This window comes from Salvelinus fontinalis, chromosome 27, assembly GCF_029448725.1.
Source record: "Salvelinus fontinalis isolate EN_2023a chromosome 27, ASM2944872v1, whole genome shotgun sequence".
In the NCBI taxonomy this organism is placed as follows: domain Eukaryota; kingdom Metazoa; phylum Chordata; class Actinopteri; order Salmoniformes; family Salmonidae; genus Salvelinus; species Salvelinus fontinalis.
Window position 1 is genome coordinate 30,356,799 of NC_074691.1, and position 21,062 is coordinate 30,377,860.

Below are 21,062 nucleotides of genomic sequence, written 5' to 3' on the forward strand. Positions count from 1 at the left end.
GATTACCATATTAACCCCTCGTTCCATGTGTCTCTCCTCAGGCCGGTGGTGGCTGGTCCGCTCCAGGAGTCCGCACCTCAGACTCCATCGGGGGGGGGGGCGTACTCCGTTCACTCCATACTGGATTCGAGGCATCGGGCGAGTGGCTTTTAGAATTTCGTGGAGTGGGACGGGCATGGTCCGGAGGAGAGATGCTGGGATCCGGTCGAGGACGTGTTGGACCCCTCAATGCTGCAGGAGTTCCACCGTCTTCGTCCGTGTCGTCCCCGGGGCCGGTGTCGACGCTTGGCTGGAGCCATGCGTCAAGGGGGGGGGGGGGGGGGGGGGGGTACTGTCACGACTTCCGCCGAAGTTGGTCCCTCTCCTTGTTCGGGTGGCATTTGGTAGTCGAAGTCACTGACCTTCTAGCCAACGCTGATCCACTCTTCATTTTCCATTGGTTGTGTCCTGTCTAACATCACACCTGGTTCCAATTCCATCAATTACATGTTGTGTATTTAACCCTCTGTCCCCCCCCCCCCCCCATGTCCTTGTCCGTAATTGTTTCTTGTAGCGCTTGTGCACGGTATGCTGGTATGACCGGGTTTTGTTTGACCCATTTATTGTATTATTCTGTTAAGGTGGTTTTATGTAGATAAAACGACACCGTTGTCAATCAGTTTTCGCTCTCCTGCGCCTGACTTCTCTGCCGCCAGTATGCACCTCACTACAACCCCATGGCAAAATGGGTAGAATTGCAGGAAATGAACTGTAAAACCGCACAATAATTAGCTGTGCCCCATGGCGAAATGAGTAGAATTGCATGAAATGTTTTAGAAAACAGCTAAAAATTCTCAATGCCCCATGCCATGGCAAAATATGTATAATTGCAGAAAACTCCCTTTAAAATGACAACATTTTCTCTATGCCCCGTGGCAAAATGTGTAGAATTGCAGGAAATGTGTTAGAACATTGCTTGTTTAGGGCCCCCAAAAGGCTAGGGTCATAATTTATCTGGTTAAAATATATAAATAGAATATGTATGTATTGGAAAGGATATCAGCTGGAAGACCAATTTTGTTGTACTGTAATTTGTATTCCATTTCATATTAAGAAGTGGTGGAATAGTCAGGTGGACATTAATGGTGTAAGAGCCAAGATGGAAGCTAGGATACTTTGTTTAAATGGCTAGAAATAAACCATTTGAGTAGCAGTTATAGCTCTGATCTATGTGATTACTCTGACTGAAAGTAATTTGCATACACATAAAATATTGGCTACTACACTACACTAGAGAGTTCATTACCTGTGTTTAGGCAAAACGTTTTATGATCTTCGCTCTCAAAGCCATCGTAAACTTTTTAATTGACTATTTCATCCCTTTTAGAAATTGCATTTCCTTCTTCCAAACTCCCAATGAGCTTTGAGTTAAATAGTGTTGTATCTTGTTTTATCTCAAAATTAACTGATGAATGTGCGACGAGTAGGCGAAACAAACCAGTTAGACTCCGTCATCACTAGGAAAACACGGCGTGATTGGCAGTTAGGGTTCATGTCAATGTAGGCTATTCAAAAAGAGGGCAAAAGGTACGACATCAGGATCTTGTGGTTCTCTTGATAATAAAGGGTCTCTCTCTCTTTCTCTCTCGGCTGTTGCGCTCTTTCCCTCTCTGTAAATGCTTTCGTCTGTTCAAATTCCATAGTCGCCTAGCCGGCTGCACTTACTTTCATACGCTATAAACGTTGGCTGAATCTGAAAATGCAATTTTGATGGTAAGAACGTTCTAATGTGCTTCTGAGGAATACAAGGGCGACTCGACACTGTTTCAAGATAGACAAAGGTGTCCTCACACGCGTATCACAATGGATCTCTCATTTATGGCTGCGCAGGTAAGTCCTAGTGACATTTTTGTTATTATTAATCAATAGAAGTTATGTGGGGTTTCCATGCAATTGTCGGAGAATAATTATTTGAACGAATATTTTGAAAAGCCTACTAATGTGCATAAGGTAGTAAGGAAAATAACAACATGTATTATGTATGGCGTCTGTCTGTTTATGGGGTCAATTATAGCCTGCCGACAAGGAGTAGGGATACGCACGAAGTTTCTCTCTCGGTGAACTTGATTTCGTCATCAACAAGCTGAAATAAACGTTCGTGGTTCCCACCCTAAACCTTGAGATCAATATCATATTTTATTAGGTCAACCAACTTGTTGATTTATTCAAAACAGTATGTTTAGTGGGTAGTCGATAGGAAATTATACGATCTTAAATATAATAGTGAACAAAAATATAAACGCAACATGCAACAATTTCAATGATTTTACCGAGTTACAGTTCATATAATGAAATCAGTCATTTAAAATCAATAAGTTAGGCCCTGACCTATGAATTTCACATGACTAGACAGTGTTGCACCCACTGGCTGGGCCTGGCTTCCTAATCAGAATGAGTTTTTCCCCACAAAATGGCTTTATTACAGACAGAAATACTCCCCAGCACCCTGTCAGACAATCCCACAGGTGAAAAAGACAGATGTTGAGTGAGGTCTGTGGTTGTGAGGCCGGTTGGAAGTACTGCCAAATTCTCTAAAACGATGTTGGAGGCAGCATATGGTAGAGAAATGAACATTCAGTTCTCTGGCATCAGCTCTGGTGGACAATCCTGCAGTCAGCATGCCAATTGCAAATCTTGAGACATCTGTGGCATTGTGTTCTGGGACAAAACTGCACATTTTAAAGTGTACTTTTACGTCCCTGCTGTAGCACAAGGTGCTCCTGTGTAATGATCATGCTGCTTAATCAGCTTCTTGATATGCCACTTCTGTCAGGTAGATGGATTATTTTGGCAAAGGAGAAATGCTCACTAACATGTGTAGGAAAAAAAATTGTGCACAAAATTTGAGAGAAATAAGCTTTTTGTTTTCATGGAAAATGTCTGGGATTTTTTATTTCAGCTCATGAAACATGAGACCAAGACTTTACATGTTGTGTTTATATTTTTGTTCAGTTTAGATCAATATCCATTAAGATAGTTTAATGGCAGGCTACCGTGTCATAGTACCAATAAGTGATTCACAATGCAATACTACATTTTAGTAATTTAGCAGACACTCATCCAAAGCGACTTATAGTAGTGAGTGCATACATTTTCGTACTGGTCCCCTGTGGGATTCAAACCCACAACACTGGTGTTGCAAGCACCATGCTCTACCAACTGAGCCATACGGGACCACCACTACCTTGAACATGTAACTCCACATAAAGACTCTAATAAATTAAACTTGTCCGTGGACAAATGTTGGACAAATGTTTATGACTCACCTTCATTTTTATTGCTAGGCCACTTTAATTTATCTGATTATGAGTGTGATGCCCTCAGGGCTGCTCATGCATATAAATGAAGGTGGCAAGCTATGTCTTTTAGAAAACATGGGTGTCATTACGGTGGGCAAGGGGAGAGAAGACAATTTTACCTGTTTCCTACTTACCTAAATTCTAATTACCCCCATCCTACATACATGTATTCTACTTACCATATCCTACTTATCTGGATCCTACTTACCCGGATCCAACTTATCTTTATCCTACTTACCTGTATCCTACCTCTGCTCTTGACAAGAGACATGTTCAAACCACATGATGGTGTGTATAGACCACATGATGCTTTATCACCCAGTTGTGGTCTATAAGATCAGGATGTGCCTTCAGCTTGTGAGAATCATCAGTTTGGTGTAGCCTCTGAGCTGGTCTTAGAGACAGATGACCTCAGCCTTCAGCTTGTGAGGTTCATCAGTTTGGTGTAGCCTCTGAGCTGGTCTTAGAGACAGATGACCTCAGCCTTCAGCTTGTGAGGTTCATCAGTTTGGTGTAGCCTCTGAGCTGGTCTTAGAGAGAGATGACCTCAGTCTTCAGCTTGTGAGGTTCATCAGTTTGGTGTAGCCTCTGAGCTGGTCTTAGAGACAGATGACCTCAGCCTTCAGCTTGTGAGGTTCATCAGTTTGGTGTAGCCTCTGAGCTGGTCTTAGAGAGAGATGACCTCAGTCTTCAGCTTGTGAGGTTCATCAGTTTGGTGTAGCCTCTGAGCTGGTCTTAGAGACAGATGACCTCAGCCTTCAGCTTGTGAGGTTCATCAGTTTGGTGTAGCCTCTGAGCTGGTCTTAGAGAGAGATGACCTCAGCCTTCAGCTTGTGAGGTTCATCAGTTTGGTGTAGCCTCTGAGCTGGTCTTAGAGACAGATGACCTCAGTCTTAGTGTTTGACACAATACCACATCTTCATTGTTATTTCTTTGCCACTTGCTAGTCCCATCCAATATCTTTGACTGCTGCTTGGGTGTTAGCCATGTGTGTGTGACTAATATCATAATAATATAAATCTGTCAATTAGCAGAGGCTTTTATCTCAAGTAATTTACAGTCAAATGTCTACACATTTCCATATGGGTGGCCCCAGCGGGAATCAAACCCATAATCCTGGCATTTGCAAGCGCCATGCTCTACCAACTGAGCCATGTAGAGCGGTATCAGCTAAAGTCCCTTGTATTTACAGGCTTTCTGATATAGAGATAAAAGTTTTCAATGCTGCGAAGTGATGGCCGATGGGAGGACGTCATCGGTCAGACAGAGGGGTTGACACAGCTCTGCCTGCCACCTTGAGCGAGCACTCCATTAGTCTCTGTCAGAGGCGCCATGTCTCTCTGCCTGGCCTCTCTACCATGCTCCCCGCTCTGCCCAGTGTCATCTCGCCCTCGATGCCCTAGCTGACAGGCAGGAGGTAGTCACTTTAATATTAATGCTGGAGATGCTGGAGAGCCTGCCTAGTTACCAAGTTCTGTCATAGCAGACCTGTGTTGGAGCAATGTGTCAGAAGAGGTTTTCCGAGAGCTTGCGATTAGGCACTCAGAGCCTCAGTTTCTAACTTCCCACTCACTCTTGTTTCATTACTTTCATTCTCATTGCATCCTCATTCCATTATTATTATTCCATTTCTTTCTTCCATCTCCTTATGACTTCATATGTTCATCGGAAACTAGAGAGCGAGAGAGAACAATCATCTGTTTTGCATCTATCTGTATTACACTGTTGGTCAGGGGTGGACTGGGACCAGAAATCGGCGCTAGCATTTCAAACACACCGGCCCACTTATTTCCTTGAGGATCCCACACCAGCCCATTTCTTTCCTTGAGTTAGATAATGATCATTTTTGCTCAAAGAAACACAATTTAGACAGGCCCTAGAGGCTGAAATGGATAAGATATTCTGATGACACATTTCTCTTGCTCTGCCAGCTTTGATCTGAAAGAGGAGCCAACTTGTAATGAGCCAAATAACTTTCCCTTTATTCATACCCGTCATTTTGTGCCCTTGATGCAAATTTATTGGGGGCTATATTCCTTTTGACAGATGATGAAGGATGCTTGAAGTTTGCACGTTTTTTTTCTCATAATGACCATGATTGCAATCAAGATTTTCCATTATTGCTCCCTAGGCTTTTCCGTTTATCTCTTGCCAGTGATACTGACACCTTTTCCAACTTTAATTGAATTTCTCCTTTCTGCTCGGCCACTGCTTTTGACAATGTCATTTTTCTACCCTAAACTAAAAAGGAACAGTTCTGCTGCTTCTACAAGACTCATGCTGTGTATGTCATTTGTCACATATACTGATCTCAGCATCAATCCACCACGTTAGTATTTTCTAATTCATGCTCTCATGCTATTCTATACATGCTTGGTTTAATTAATGATGTTTGTTGCTACATTAACATACAGCGCACGTCAACTGTCAGTAAGTGAGATGCTTGTGCGTGTCTTCCATAGGTTTGTAGAGGGTGGGTAGGGTACAACTGGTCCTGCACCTAAACCCTCTGTCTGAATGGAACTGATAGTTAAGATGGCTGTAGGTATGTAGCTGACCAATCAGTCAGCCAGCGAAACATAGCCAGTCAGCCAGCCAGTAGCCAGTCAGCCAGCCAGTCAGTCAGTCAGCCCAACATAGTCAGCCAGCCAGTCAGTCAGTCAGCCAGCCCACCCAACATAGCCAGCCAGACAGTCAGTTAGTCAGCCCAACATAGCCAGTCAGTCAGCCAGCCCACCCAACATAGCCAGTCGTCAGTCAGCCAGCCCACCCAACATAGCCAGTCATACAGTCAGTCAGCCAGTCCAACATAGCCAGTCAGCCAGCCAATCAGCCAGCCCAACATAGCCAGTCAGTCAGTCCAACATAGTCAGCCAGCCCAACATATTCAGTCAGCCAGTCAGCCAGCCCAACATAGCTAGTCAGCCAGCCCAACGTAGCCAGTCCGTCAGCCAGCCCAACGTAGCCAGTCCGTCAGCCAGCCCAACGTAGCCAGTCCGTCAGCCAGCCCAACGTAGCCAGTCCGTCAGCCAGCCCAACGTAGCCAGTCCGTCAGCCAGCCCAACGTAGCCAGTCCGTCAGCCAGCCCAACGTAGCCAGTCAGCCAGCTCAACATAGCTAGTCAGTGATGGTCATAGTAGACGTACTGTAAGTGCTGGATCTGCTGCAGCTATACACGCTATATGGATGGGGGTACAGTAGGATCAGAAAGTGCGCTCTCACTTCTTGACCCGCTCGACTGCCACCAGATCGAATTGCTCTAAGACCTTGACACCATCCTTCTGATCATCTCACCAACCAAGGTCTTGTCTTCGGGACTTACCAACAGGTGGCAAATAGGCTTAATTATTTCACGAGAGCTGATTTTCCTCGGCTTAGCCCATGGTGTGTCAGAGTGCATGTACTGTAATTAGCAGAGAGATAACGATGGCTTCTGGCTACCAGCTCTCCAGTAGTAATTTGTTATGCTTGAGCTAGCTGGCCTTCTCTGAATGAAGGAACTTTCAGACGAGGGTTGAAACATTGTGGGCTGGCAACAGCTCTCAAGGGTGGCGCGTACGTTTGTGTGTGTGTGTGTGTGTGTGTGTTTGTTTGTGTGTGTGGAACAGAAACACAGAGAAGATTAAGCAGTTGTGAGATGTTTCTTGGATTACCACTTCTCAAGAGACCTCTGACACAGTGCATGAAATCGGATCAAGCAGTAGATATCTGAATCAGGGTGACTAGAGCTGTGGCAAAAAAGAGATAAGCACATTCTGTGGAGAGGGTGATTATGTCTCACGATGTGTGAGAATAAATTATGATGTACACCCATGATACTCATAGGTTGTTTACCCTGTAGAGAAAGGAAATTGGAGTGCAAATGAAAATGGCAGGGCATTGAGGGGGAGGCCACAGAGTTAGTGAGTCAATCGCTGTAGCCAGAGGGTGCCTTTCTCTCTGAGCTGCCTTCACAAGGAAGCAGCTTAAGCAGAGCGCCCTGTTTCCAAACTTAATGGATTTAAAAATGTCTTTAAAGATGTTTTGACCTCTACTCCAGCCATTGTCAAGTGAACAAATGAGTCTGTGGTCATAAATGACATTGTCTTGTTTAATCATCCCTGCTCCAGAGTTTTCTTCTTCTCTCTATTAATAGAGTTATGTTGTGAACAAACAAGCTTGTCTATGAGTTACAATATTTAACCTTACAGACATAAAGGGAAAACCTAGTCATTTGTACAACTGAATGCATTCAACTGAAATATTTATTCTGCATATAATGGAGGGTGTGTGGGGCTGCCTTAACCAACATCAGGGGAGCAGATGTTGTTGGGGGTTAACTGCCTCACTCAAAGGTAGAATGGCTGATTTTTCCACCTTGCTGGCTTGGGGATTCAAACCAGCAACCTTTCTGTAACTAGCCCAACACTCTTAACCACTAGGCTACCTGTCTCCCATACCTGACTTGCATAGCAGAGCATCAGGCAATAGTTCTGTTATCAGACAATAATAAAATTCACATAGAAGAATTATGTTTATGTCTGATGTTTTTATTGAATGGGAAAAATCATGATTCTGTTTTTTGGACATTTTAATTAATTGATGATGTATTCAGAGATACAGAGACATTTTAATGTATTATTTACATTCAGGCAAGCCTAATGGAGTAGAAGAGAAGTTCATCTTTGTTTAAAGACGACTGATATTCTTCCGTTTCTGTAAGTACTGAACCATTATATTGTGTTCTCCCTGGGTTACCGTAGATCTTAGTCTCCATGATAATGATATGGTCTATGTTCTCAAAATAGTTGACTGAATACACAATCCCGTACAAACAACTGTACAGTGCCATAGCTACTTACTGCCCCTACAAAGATTTTGCATGTTGAAGGCTATATCTGAGCTGGTGTCTTGCAGGAGCCCGAGGTCCCCTTTCTACCCTGGTTATGTCACATTACAGTAGACTCCACGCTTTGACGCAACTGACCTGGGGTCAGTGCTTCCACGTCCTGTGTAACTCATCATCAGTAAAGGGTGGGGGAGGGACAAACCCATACAGTAGTCCTGCTCCTGGCCTGTAAACTGGTCATGGATTTCAAGTCAGACTTACTGGAGGGCATCTATCAGCCCAGTGACTCATCCTGAACAGTATAATCAAATGGGGCCAACGGTAGGAGTGTACAATAAGGATCATCCCTATACAGATGTAGGATCTTCATTTGCGCCAGTTTGCTACAGTAGGAAAATAATCCTACAGCAACAGGAAATGTGAATTATTATGTGGATTATAATTAATGGACATTGTTGTAGAGGTTGATACATTTTTCGTTAGGGCAAATCAAGTCTGAAATTTCAAAGTGGAAATTACAAACATTAACAACCTTTTCAAAACTCAAATACACTACAAGTTTGCATCTCCTGTAGTGTAGGAAAATTCTCAGCAACAAAAGAGAGAGCAAATTAAGATCCTACATCTGTAGCCCTCTGCACTGTGGAACACTGTAGATTTGTATTGTATTGCCCCTTTTCAAGACGGTGCTAGCAACCACGTGAGTGAGCTAGCTACTGAACGACAAGACCAACAACACAAACAAATTGACTATACAGATACAAGTAGTGAGTGGAGTTACACATGGATTATACTAAACAAGTTAAATGTCTTACCTAGATGAAGTGTTTCCCCTTATAGACCTATAGCTACGTGTTGCCTAAATTTCCCACTCTCCCATTCTGAATAGCCTGAAGCCACAGGGCTCTTCTAGCAGGCTCTATTCCCTATGTGGGAGCGTTGTGAACTGTAGGTTGGGCTTTTTGACCTGGTTACATTTACATTGTGCAACACAGCACCTAAAAATCAACCACAAAGTTGGCTCTTTTACGCTTGGGGTCAATGGGAAAGAATGTTTGTTTTCCCCAATTTGTGGGCATGGTCAAGGGGAATTCCTTATTATTACGTGAATATCGACTCAGAGTATAGCATTATTTAAATATTCCCCATGTAATGTTAATGGGGTGCTAACATGGCTGCCATAGGATTTGCAAGTGTCATGTAAACGCATCATAATGCTCATTCTAGACATGATATTCCCCATAGATGCAGAAATTAGAGGTCAACAGAACTCCACCAAAACAATAGAATTGCCAGGGAAACGGGTGGAGGAAAGGTATGTGGGGGAAGGTAGCCTACTACAAATACAAAACAGGTTATTGCTTTCGGAGAAAAACATTGATTAGCCCATGTAGGATAAAACAATGTGGCTGGTCAACTGTAGCCTATCCAATAGGCCTAAAGTTACAACTTTCATTAATGAGCAATTAGGCTATGTTTAGATGGATAAATCGTTTTTCGGTTGATATTTCAGACGGGGGATAATTTCCTTTGCTCAGATCTCAATTTGCAAATGTTTCCAAGACATTATCATTGTTTGTTTAGGATCATTAATAATTGACATTTAGTACACCCAACGAGGACCAGAAGAATATTGTAGAGTTTAATGTACAACATTATCCCATCGTAGTTTAGATAATTCACTATAGACATACGCAAGATGAGAATGTTTATAAAGCCAATGGACAGAAAAATGTATCTACATTTAGTTTATTGTTTACATGTGTATTTCACACTGTTGAGGTAAAAATCAGAGTATAATGCTTGTATGGATGTGAACCCCAACATGTTCATGTCATCTTTACCAATCAACTGCATTACTGTTAAAAATGACTGACTACCATCAACCACTTCTGTATGCTAGCTATGCTGACCAGTTTATATGAACAGGATTTAGCATTTAGCAGTCACTTCTTCTAAACCAAAAAGGGACAACGTAAACATGTTATGCAGCAAAAGCATATATAGAAGATATCCAAATTGGACATCAGTAAGCACATTGTGGGCCTGTTACAATACATAAATCGTGACGGATTTGATGAATATCCACTTTGTTAGATCAGATTTGTTGAATGTGCGCCAATCTGGTCAATGGAACGTCTGTGGTCCATTGACCCCTTTACCGCATCTACTGTATGTAATGTTAATGGGGCACTAACATGGCTGCCATATAATGTTGTAGTGTCATGTAAATGCATCAATGCAGAAACCTCAGTGTCCCAACTCTATAAATACATGGTTCTGTTATCAAATCACATTTTACTTGGCACATGCGCCGAATACAACAGGTGTAGACCTTACAGTGAAATGCTTACTTACAAGGCCTTAACCAACAATGCAGTTTTAAGAAAATACCCCAAAAAGTACGAATTAAAAGTAACAAATAATTAAAGATCAGCAGTGAAATAACAATGAGCGTGGCTATATACAGGGGGTATCGGTACAGAGTCAATGTGCGGGGGCACCGGTGTCTAGGTAATTGGGGTAATATGCACATGTAGGTAGAGTTATTAAAGTGACTACGCATAAATAATAAGATAGTAGCAGCAGCATAGAAGAGGGGGGGGCAATGCAAATTGTCTGGGTAGCCATTTGATTAAATGTTCAGGAGTCTTATGGCTTGGGGGTAGAAGCTGTTTAGAAGCCTCATGGACCTAGACTTGGCGCTGCAGTACCGCTTGCCGTACGGTAGCAGAGAGAACAGTCTATGACTAGTCTTTGAGTCTTTGACAATTTTTATGGCCTTCCTCTAACACCGCCTGGTATAGAGTTCCTGGTAGTCATTTAGGCAGGTTACCTTAGTGTTCTTGGGCACAGGAACTACAGTGGTCTGCTTGAAACATGTTGGTATTACAGACTCAGACAGGGAGAAGTTTAAAATGTCAGTGAAGACACTTGCCAGTTGGTCAGTGCATGCACAGTACACATCCTGGTAATCCGTCTGGCCCTGCGGCCTTGTGAATGTTGACCTGTTTAAAGGTCTTACTCACATCGGCTGCGGAGAGCGTGATCACACAGTCGTCCGGAACAGCTGATGTTCTCATGCGTGTTTCAGTGTTACTTGCCTCAAAGCGAGCATAGAAGTTATTTAGCTCGTCTGGTAGGCTCGTGTCACTAGGCAGCTCTCAGCTGTGCTTCCCTTTGTAGTCTGTAATAGTTTGCAAGCCCTGCCACATCCGACGAGCGTTGGAGCCGGTGTAGTACAATTCGAACTTAGTCCTGTATTCAGTAGTCCTGCTTTTTCTGTTTGATGGTTCATTGGAGAGCATAGCGGGATTTCTTATAAGCTTCTGGGTTAGTGTCCCACTCCTTGAAAGCGGCAGCTCTACCATTTATCTCTGTGCAAATATTGCCTGTACTCCATGGTTTTTGGTTGGGGTATGTACGTACAGTCACTGTGGGAACGATGTCATCAATGCACTTATTGATGAAGCCAGAGACTGATGTGGTGTACTCCTCAATGCCATCGGAAGAATCCCGGAACATATTCCAGTCAGTGCTGGCAAAACAGTCCTGTAGTTTAACATCTGCTTCATCTGACCACTTTTTCATAGACCGAGTCACTGGTGCTTCCTGCTTTCTCGGTGAAACATGAGATATTACAGTTTTTAATGTCCCGTTGGTAGGATATACGTGCTTTTAGTTTGTCCCATTTATTTTTCTGCAATTGAACATTGGCTAACAGTACGGATGGCAAAGGAAGATTAGCCACTCGTTGCCTGATCCTCACAAGGCACCCGGATCTCCTTGCGCGAAATCTCAGTTTCTTTCTCCTGTGAATGACGGGGATGAAGGCCTGTTCGGGTGTTTGTTGTATGTCCGTCTCATTAAAGAAAAAATATTTGTTTAATTCGAGGTGAGTAATCGCTGATCTGATGTTCAAAAGCTATTTTTGGTCATAAGAGACGGTAGCAGCAACATTATGTAGAAAATAAGTTACAAACTATGCGAAAAACAAACAAAATAGCACGGTTGGTTAAGAGCCAATAAAACAGCAGCCATCCTCTCTGGCGCCATTCAACCCAGAGGCCCGGTTCCTGATCGAGGTGGCCAAGTTCACTCCTTGTTCACTCCTGTATGTATTCTCTATGGACATTTCTTGACTGTGGTAGCTGTACTTGAATTTGGTTGCTGTGGTGTAAAACGTCTGAAATATCTTTATTACAACCAAGCAAATAGGTCGCCTCTGTAACTTATCTGGCCTACAGGCTGTCTACGGTGCATACAGGAAAACTCGGTATGACATTGTTTATTTCTTCGCAAACACATGCATTGAACAATCCATAAGTTGTAGTATCTCCTTGGGAGACGTTTGCTCAGTAAGGTACATAATGAAATCTACTATTCTTCATTAGCTTAGCAAGGCTGTTGATATACACTCTTTATGTGATTATTTTTCAGAGGAAAACATGCCTTTGTGTTTGGGTGTTTTGTTGCTCCCTCCTTTCATTGTGGGTGTGTGTGTGTGTGCATGTGTGTGCGTGCGTAAGAGCATTTTGTTGTTCCCTCCTGACATTGTTATCCTGAGAAGGAACAGATGAGTGTCCTCACACTAAGCAGCCTCGTCTCTGTGATGCAGCCCAGTGGATAACGTTACATCACATGGAGCCCAGCCCCAGAGCAGCGCTAACACTCCGAGATCCCATTACACTCTGTGTGCTTTACGGTCTGCTAGGTTAGCAATGCCCGGCTGCATACTACCACAGCACCTCTGTGTGCTTTACGGTCTGCTAGGTTAGCAACGCCCGGCTGCATTCTACCACAGCACCTCTGTGTGCTTTACGGTCTGCTAGGTTAGCAACGCCCGGCTGCATTCTACCACAGCACCTCTGTGTGCTTTACGGTCTGCTAGGTTAGCAACGCCCGGCTGCATTCTACCACAGCACCTCTGTGTGCTTTACGGTCTGCTAGGTTAGCAACGCCCGGCTGCATTCTACCACAGCACCTCTGTGTGCTTTACGGTCTGCTAGGTTAGCAACGCCCGGCTGCATACTACCACAGCACCTCTGTGTGCTTTACGGTCTGCTAGGTTAGCAACGCCCGGCTGCATTCTACCACAGCACCTCTGTGTGCTTTACGGTCTGCTAGGTTAGCAACGCCCGGCTGCATTCTACCACAGCACCTCTGTGTGCTTTACGGTCTGCTAGGTTAGCAATGCCCGGCTGCATTCTACCACAGCATCTCTGTGTGCTTTACGGTCTGCTAGGTTAGCAACGCCCGGCTGCATTCTACCACAGCATCTCTGTGTGCTTTACGGTCTGCTAGGTTAGCAATGCCCGGCTGCATTCTACCACAGCACCGCTGTGTGCTTTACGGTCTGCTAGGTTAGCAACGCCCGGCTGCATTCTACCACAGCACCTCTGTGTGCTTTACGGTCTGCTAGGTTAGCAACGCCCGGCTGCATTCTACCACAGCACCTCTGTGTGCGTTACGGTCTGCTAGTTGGCCGGCGGCGTTCTACCACAGCACCTCTGTGTGCGTTACGGTCTGCTAGTTGGCCGGCTGCATTCTACCACAGCACCTCTGTGTGCTTTACGGTCTGCTAGGTTGCATACTACCACAGTAAAGATGGCTGCATACTACCACAGTAATGACTCACCTAGGCGGTGTGCCAGCAGGAGGGGAATAATCACAGCGTGGGGAATATCCCGTGTCCTTCTTGTCGAGGTTGGATGATGGACGTCTTGCTCAATTCGCTGGATGGCCACCAATGTTATAGAGATGTGGTTAGCCCCAGACTGAGCCCAGACACAAACTTTTAGGGGAAATTAGTAGTGGTGGGCACTAATATAAAATGGATAATTCAATATAATATTGTTACTGGCCGATATATTGTGGTATATCACTGTAGTATGCCATATCGCAATAAAATTGTGTCAAATCATTCTTCTTCATTTATCGACACTTAAAATAGCAGTTCTCATGTTCTATGTTTGTCATGCCCTGATCTGTTTCACCTGTTTTTGTGATTGTCTCCACCTCCTCCAGGTGTCGCTTATTTTCCCCAGTGTATATATCCCTGTGTTTCCTGTCTCTCTGTGCCAGTTTGTCTTGTGTGTTTTCAAGTCAACCAGCATGTTTTTCCCTGTGCTCCTGTTCTCTATTCTCTTTTTCTAGTCTTCCCGGTTTTGACCCTTGCCTGTTTTTTCTGGACTCCGTATCCGCCTGTCTGACCCTTCTGCCTGCCCTGACCTCGAGCCTGTCTGACCCTTCTGCCTGCCCTGACATCGAGCCTGTCTGACCCTTCTGCCTGCCCTGGCATCGAGCCTGTCTGACCCTTCTGCCTGCCCTGACCTCGAGCCTGTCTGACCCTTCTGCCTGCCCTGACATCGAGCCTGTCTGACACTCTTTACCTCTTGGACTCAGAACCTGGTTTTGTCCTTTTGCCTGTCCACGACCATTCTCTTGCCTACTCCTTTTGGATTAAATAAACAACAAAGACTAACCATTTGCCTCCTGTGTCTGCATCTGGGTCTCGCCTTGTGCCCATATAATGTTCCTTTATCCCCATAAGACGCTCACTGGGCAGATAGAAAATAGCTGGATGACTGTGCTGCGTCATGGATGCTCCATCTTCAGTAGTATGACTGGACTCAATCAGACTTGGGAAATGGTGCCGCGCTAGATATTACTGTGTAAAGAGAAACTAGTTGCATGTTCCTGCATTGCTTTCCATGCTATAAATGAAACACCATACTCATTAAGTTGAGGTAGGCTCAATATGACCTATGAAAATTCCACGACTATGGATTGTGGAGGCAGAATTCCAATAATTGTAACACATTTTCCTAATCAATTGGTTGGTTATGAACTATGCGAAATAGTGATATCCTTTAAGATGACGAAGTGTGCTTGATTTGAATAGAATATATTACCATAGCGATGGAAGGATGGAGACATCACTGATGGACATGGAATGAGCTTGTTTCCACAAATCTACAAAGGTCAGGATAAAGCAGGTTTAAATGTCTGGTCCATAATAGCACATAGAATAACAATGTCTGTATTGGAAAACGGTAGTACAGCTCAGAGTTTAATTGTGATGTGAACCAGGTGTTTATAGGTATTGGACTCCATATTCAAGTTTGCAAACAAAGCCAATGAGTATGTGGGCCAGACTTGCTATACGTGTGCATCCATGAAAGTGTTTCACTTTATGTTTTGTTAGATAGCATGTCATATTGGTTTCTCAAGTTTTAGACGTGTACACCTTTTGATTGTTGGGTCCTTTTCTGTTTGGTGAGGGAGGAAGTAGTAGCTATGAGAGAGGTAGAAGTGGCTGATGCTGTGTAGAGTAGAACTGTGACAGTCATGACATTTTGGATGACGATATTGGTCAGCCAAATGACCATGGTCACCATTATAATTGTTTGAATTGCAAAATGTGGCACTGCACAGCTGTTCAGGTCTTTCCAGTAATGTTTGATTGGTTTCAAGTCCGGGCTCTGGCTGGGCCACTCAAGGACATTCAGAGAATTGTCCAGAAGCCACGCCAGCATTGTCTTGGCTGTGTGCTTAGGGGTGTTGTCCTGTTGGAAGGTGAACTTTTGCCCCAGTCTGAGGTCCTGAGCGCTCTGGAGCAGGTTTTCATCAAGGATCTCTCTGCACTTTGCGCCGTTCATCTTTCCCTCGATTCTGACTAGTCTCCCAGTCCCTGCCACTGAAAAACATCCCCACAGCATGATGCTGCCATCACCACCTTGCTTCACCGTAGGGATGGTATAAGGTTTCCTCCAGACGTGACGTTTGGCAATTAGGCGAAAGAGTTCCGTCTTGGTTTATTCAGATCAGAGAATCTTGTTTCTCATGGTCTGATAGTCCTTTAGGTGCCATTTGGCAAATGCCAAGCAGGCTGTCATTTGCCTTTTACTGAGGAGTGGCTTCCGTCTGGCCACTCTACTTAAAAGGCCTGATTGGTGGAGTGCTGCAAGGATTGTTGTCCGTCCGGAAGCTTCTCTCATCTCCACAGAGGAACTCTAGAGCTCTCTGAGTGGCCATTGGGTTCTTGGTCAACTCCCTGCCCAAGGACTCATCAGACCAAAGTCTCCCCCGATTGCTCAGTTTGGCCAGGCGGCCAGCTCTAGGTAGAGTCTCGGTGGTTCCAAACTTCTTCCATTTAAGAATGATGGAGGCAACTGTGTTCTTGGGCACCTTCAATGCTGCAGAAATGTTTTGGTACCCTTCCCCAGATCTGTGCCTCGCCACAATCGTGTCTCGGATCTCTACGGACAATTTCTTCGACCTCATGGCTTGGTTTTTGCTCTGACATGCACTGTCAACTGTGGGACCTTACATAGCCAGGTATGTGCCTTTCCAAATCATGTCCAATCAATTGAATTTACCACAGGTGGACTACAATCTAGTTGTAGAAACATCTCAAGAATGAAAATCGGAAACAAGATGCACATGAGCTCAATTTCTAGTCCCATAGCAAAGGGTCTGAACACTTATGTAAATAAGGTATTTCAGTTTTTCATATGTTAAACCAAGTTAAACAAAGTTGCAAAAAGAATAATAGTGAAGACATCAAAACTATGAAATAACACATGGAATCACGTAGTAACCAAAAAGGTATTTAAAAAATATAAATACATTCCTCAATGTAACCACCCTTTGCCTTGATGACAGCTTTGCACACTCTTGGCATTCTCTCAACCAGCTTCACCTGGAATACTTTTCCAACAGTCTTGAAGAGTTCGCACATATGCTGAGCACTTATTGGCTGCTTTTCCTTTAGTCTGCGGGCCAACTCATCCCAAACCATCTCAGTTTGTGGAGGCCAGGTCATCTGATGCTGCACTCTATAACTCTCCTTCTTGGTCAAATAACCTTTACACGGCCTAGAGGTGTGTTGGGTCATTGTCCTGTTGAAAAACAAATGATCGTCCCACTAAGCGCAAATCAGATGACGTATCGCTGCAGAATGCTGTGGTAGCCATGCTGGTTAAGTGTGCCTTGACTTCACCATTCACCTACTCTGTCTCACAAAGACACGGCGGTTGGAACTACAATTCTCAAATTTGGACTCATCAGAACAAACGACAGATTTCCACCAGTCTAATGTCCATTGCTCGTGTTTCTTGGCCCAAGCCAATAATTATTGGTGTCCTTTAGTGGTGGTTTCCTTAAAGCAATTTGACCGTGAAGGTCTGATTCACGCAGTCTCCTCTGAACAGTTGATGTTGAAATGCATCTGGTACTTGAACTCTGAAGAACTTATTTGGGCTGCAATTTCTGAGGCTGGTAACTCTAATGAACTTATCCTCTGCAGCAGAGGTAACTCTGGGTTTTCCTTTCCTGTGGTGGTCCTCATGAGAGCCAGTTTCATCATAGCGCTTGATGGTTGGACTGAACTTGAAGAAACTTTTCCGAATTGACTGACGATCATGTCTTAAAGTAATGATGGACTGTAGTTTCGCTTTGCTTACTTGAGCTGTTCTTGCCATAATTTGGACTTAGCCCTATTTGGTAAAAGACCATCTTTTGTATTCCAACCCTACCTTGTCACAACACAACTGATTTGCTCAAAAGCATTAAGGAAAGAAATTCCACAAAATAACTTTTAACAAGGCACACATGTTAATTGAAATGCATTCCAGGGTACTACCTCATGAAGCTGGTTAAGAGAATGCCAATAGTGTGAAAAGCTGTCAAGGCAAAGGGTGGCTACTTTGATGAATCTCAAATATAAAATAGATTTTCATTTGTTTAACAATTTTTGGTTACTACATGATTCCATATGTGTTATTTCATAGTTTTGATGTCTTCACCATTATTCTACAATGTAGAAAATAGTACAAATAAAGATAAACCATTGAGTAGGTGTTTCTAAACTTTTGACTAGTACTGTATTTAACGGTTATGACAGTGATTTTATCTTCATGGCGGTCTTGATCCATAATCGTCGATTACACAACTATACAGTAATTGTTCCAGCCCTACAGTATGTGGACGTTTCAAAAGCATGTAGTTGCCTCAATAATTATACAGTTACAGCCTTATTAAATGGGTGACACTCGCTTTGGGGCATTTTCTGTAGACGCTTGTGCTTTCCCTGCTTGGTTTGTATGAATGAAAGCATGATAATGGCTTGGAACAAGCTGTCAGTTCTTAGTAAACGGTTGGGAAAAATGAAGTTAGCATTTTATTTTGACAATTTCCCTGTAAACAAATTGACAACAGACTTTCAGCATGCTTATAGAGAAGGGCACTCAACATGTACTGCACTGACACAAATGACTGATGATTGGTTGAAATAAAATGATAATAAGAAGATTTATTTATTTTTACCAACGACTTTTAAACAAAGCATGTGTGTCCATGTATGCTGATGATTCAACCATATACGTATCAGCAACCACAGCTAATGAAGTCACTGAAACCCTTAACAAAGAGTTGCAGTCTGTTTTGGATGGGTGAACAGGAATACACTGGTCCTGATCATCTCTAAAACTAAGAGCATTGTTTTTGGTACAAATCATTCCCTAAGTTCTAGACCTCAGCTGAATCTGGTAATGAATGGTGTGGCTGTTGAACGAGTTGAGGCGACTAAATTACTACAGACCTCAGATTGTAAACTGAAATGGTCAAAACATATAGATTCAATGGTTGTAAAGATTGGGAGAGGTCTGTCCGTAATAAAGAGATGCTCTGCTTTTTTGACACCACACTCCAAAAAGCAAGTTCTGCAGCGTCTAGTTTTGTCTTATCTTTATTATTGTCCTGTTGTGTGGTCGAGTGCTGCAAGGAAAGACATAATTATGATGCAGCTGGCCCAGAACAGAGCAGCACGTCTTACTCTTCATTGTAATCTGAGGGCTGATATAAATGCTATGCATACTCGTCTCTCTTGGCTAAGAGTTGAGGAGAGACTGATTGTATCACTTCTTCATTTTTTATAAGAAACAATGTGTTGAAATTCCCAAATTGTTTGCATAGTCAACGTACACACAGCTCTGACAGCTCACACACCCCACAAGACATGCCACCAGGGGTCTTTTCACAGTCCCCAAATTCTGAACAAATTCAAGAAAGCGTACAGTATTATATAGAGCCATTTTTGCATGGAATTCTGTTCCATCTCATATTGCTCAAATAAACAGCAAACCATGTTTCAAAAAACAGATAATGCAACTCCTCACGGCACAAGGCCTCTCCCCTATTTGACCTAGATAGTTTGTGTGTATGTATTGATATGAAGGCTACATGTGTCCAGAAAAAAAAAAATATTTAGTTTTGTCCTTGGGTTGTTCTTGTCTATTAATGTTCTGTATTATGTCATGTTTTGTGTGGACCCCAGGATAAGTAGCTGCTGCTTTTGCAACACCTAATGGGGATCCTAATAAAATACCAAATACCAAACATTTGAATGAGTGTACACAGTAGCCTGTAGTTAATGGATGATATTTTCAGTGTGTTTAGGAGAAGAGAAGAGAATGTCAGAGTTGAAACCCACTGTCTCAATAATCCATTTGTACAAGAGACTGATTTTTTAAATTAGAGAGAGTGCTCTTCACAGGTGAGTAATGTACAGCTGATGGAAGTGCTCACTGTCATTACTATGTTTTCAGTTCAAAGTGGACATGTGAGTACTCATTCTATGTTTCCGCTGAGCAAACAGGAGCTCTGGGCTACTGATTCTGTACTTGCGATTGAACACGTTACATCCTTCTTCTTCCTGCTGAAACCTCTGGCTATTCATAGGTTGCACATTTCGTCACAATATTGTTTTGAACATTCATTTTGGACTGATACCCGAATGAGCATTCCACTCAATGCATTGTTAATGAGCGCTGATGAAGATTTAATCAGAAGTGCATTACAGTGGCTTGGAAATACAATGATATTTCAAAAGGAGGTAAATAATTAGTAGGAAAACCTTTTGTCATCATTTTAATATCACCATGTTAACTTTATATGCAGTATAACTTTAGCTAGCTAGCTAAGATTGAGGGGAGATCACTGGATTTTAACTAGCTAACTTTAGCATTGTTTTATATTTTTGACAACCTTTGCTAGCTAATGACAACATTGTCAGCTAACATCATCTGTCTAAAGTAAATTTGACAAGATGATGATGACAAAGTTGTTCTCTTCTAAATATGTGTCTACTTTAGCAATGTCATCCTTTTTCCAGGACACTATAGTGTAATTTAGACAAAAATTTGTTAGCCTCCTTCCAGATTGACTGGACTTATCACAACTTTTGGGCACCGAGTAATGGAGGTGCAACCGGTGAATAGGACGGAAGATCATTTGTGGGCCTTTTACATTACTAAAATAAGTCTAGTGAGATCTATCACTCTTCCACATCAGATTTGCTCATTTTCTCTTTACACTAACCTTGGCTGTGGTGTGGCTAAAGGTACATTCTTGCTTCATGTGTGAGTAGCTATTAGCATACCGTAAATACCATAGTATATAGACAAACAAAATAGGGATAGCAATTCAAACTATGCAGATGCTTCTCATCTAAGCCATATTGCACACAATGTTGCACACTTCATTAATGCAATGATTCACAAATGTGTGGATATTTTAAAAGCCTTTCATTTTCAATTTGGTTAACAGAGCAAAAATGCTGTTTTTTGGTATTAATGTAAATAATGTAATTATTGAAAGGACATGTGGTGTGGGAGAGCCCTTGTGCACTGTACCACTCAAACGGTGTAGATGTCTACCTCTTGAGGTAGTGTGGGAGACATCTCTTAAAGAGAGATTTGAATCTAGATCCGTCTCTTTACACAAGTATCTCTCCTGGACCTAGTTTGTATCATCAGAGTAGTGTATTGTAAAGAAGCCCTAGTGAACTGAGAGCAAAGTGCCATGACTAACGACAGGCTGAAGGCTTATTTGAG

The 21,062-nt window shown here is 43.0% G+C and overlaps 1 protein-coding gene across 2 annotated transcripts in view; it reads left to right on the forward strand.

Annotated features, from left to right (window-relative positions):
* Positions 1-1,296: 1,296 nt before the first annotated feature.
* LOC129825431 (uncharacterized protein C14orf132-like) overlaps positions 1,297-21,062 on the forward strand; it is a 31,325-nt gene continuing 11,559 nt past the window's right edge. Inside the window, exons 1-2 of one of the 2 annotated variants that reach the window (XM_055885527.1) lie at positions 1,297-1,869; positions 7,970-8,035. Coding sequence is in view for 1 of the 2 variants with exons in the window: in XM_055885526.1 (XP_055741501.1) it covers positions 1,843-1,869 (27 nt within the window). In the remaining variant the exon portion in view is untranslated. The remainder of the gene's footprint in view (positions 1,870-7,969; positions 8,036-21,062) is intronic. The other variant, XM_055885526.1, reaches the window with a different exon arrangement.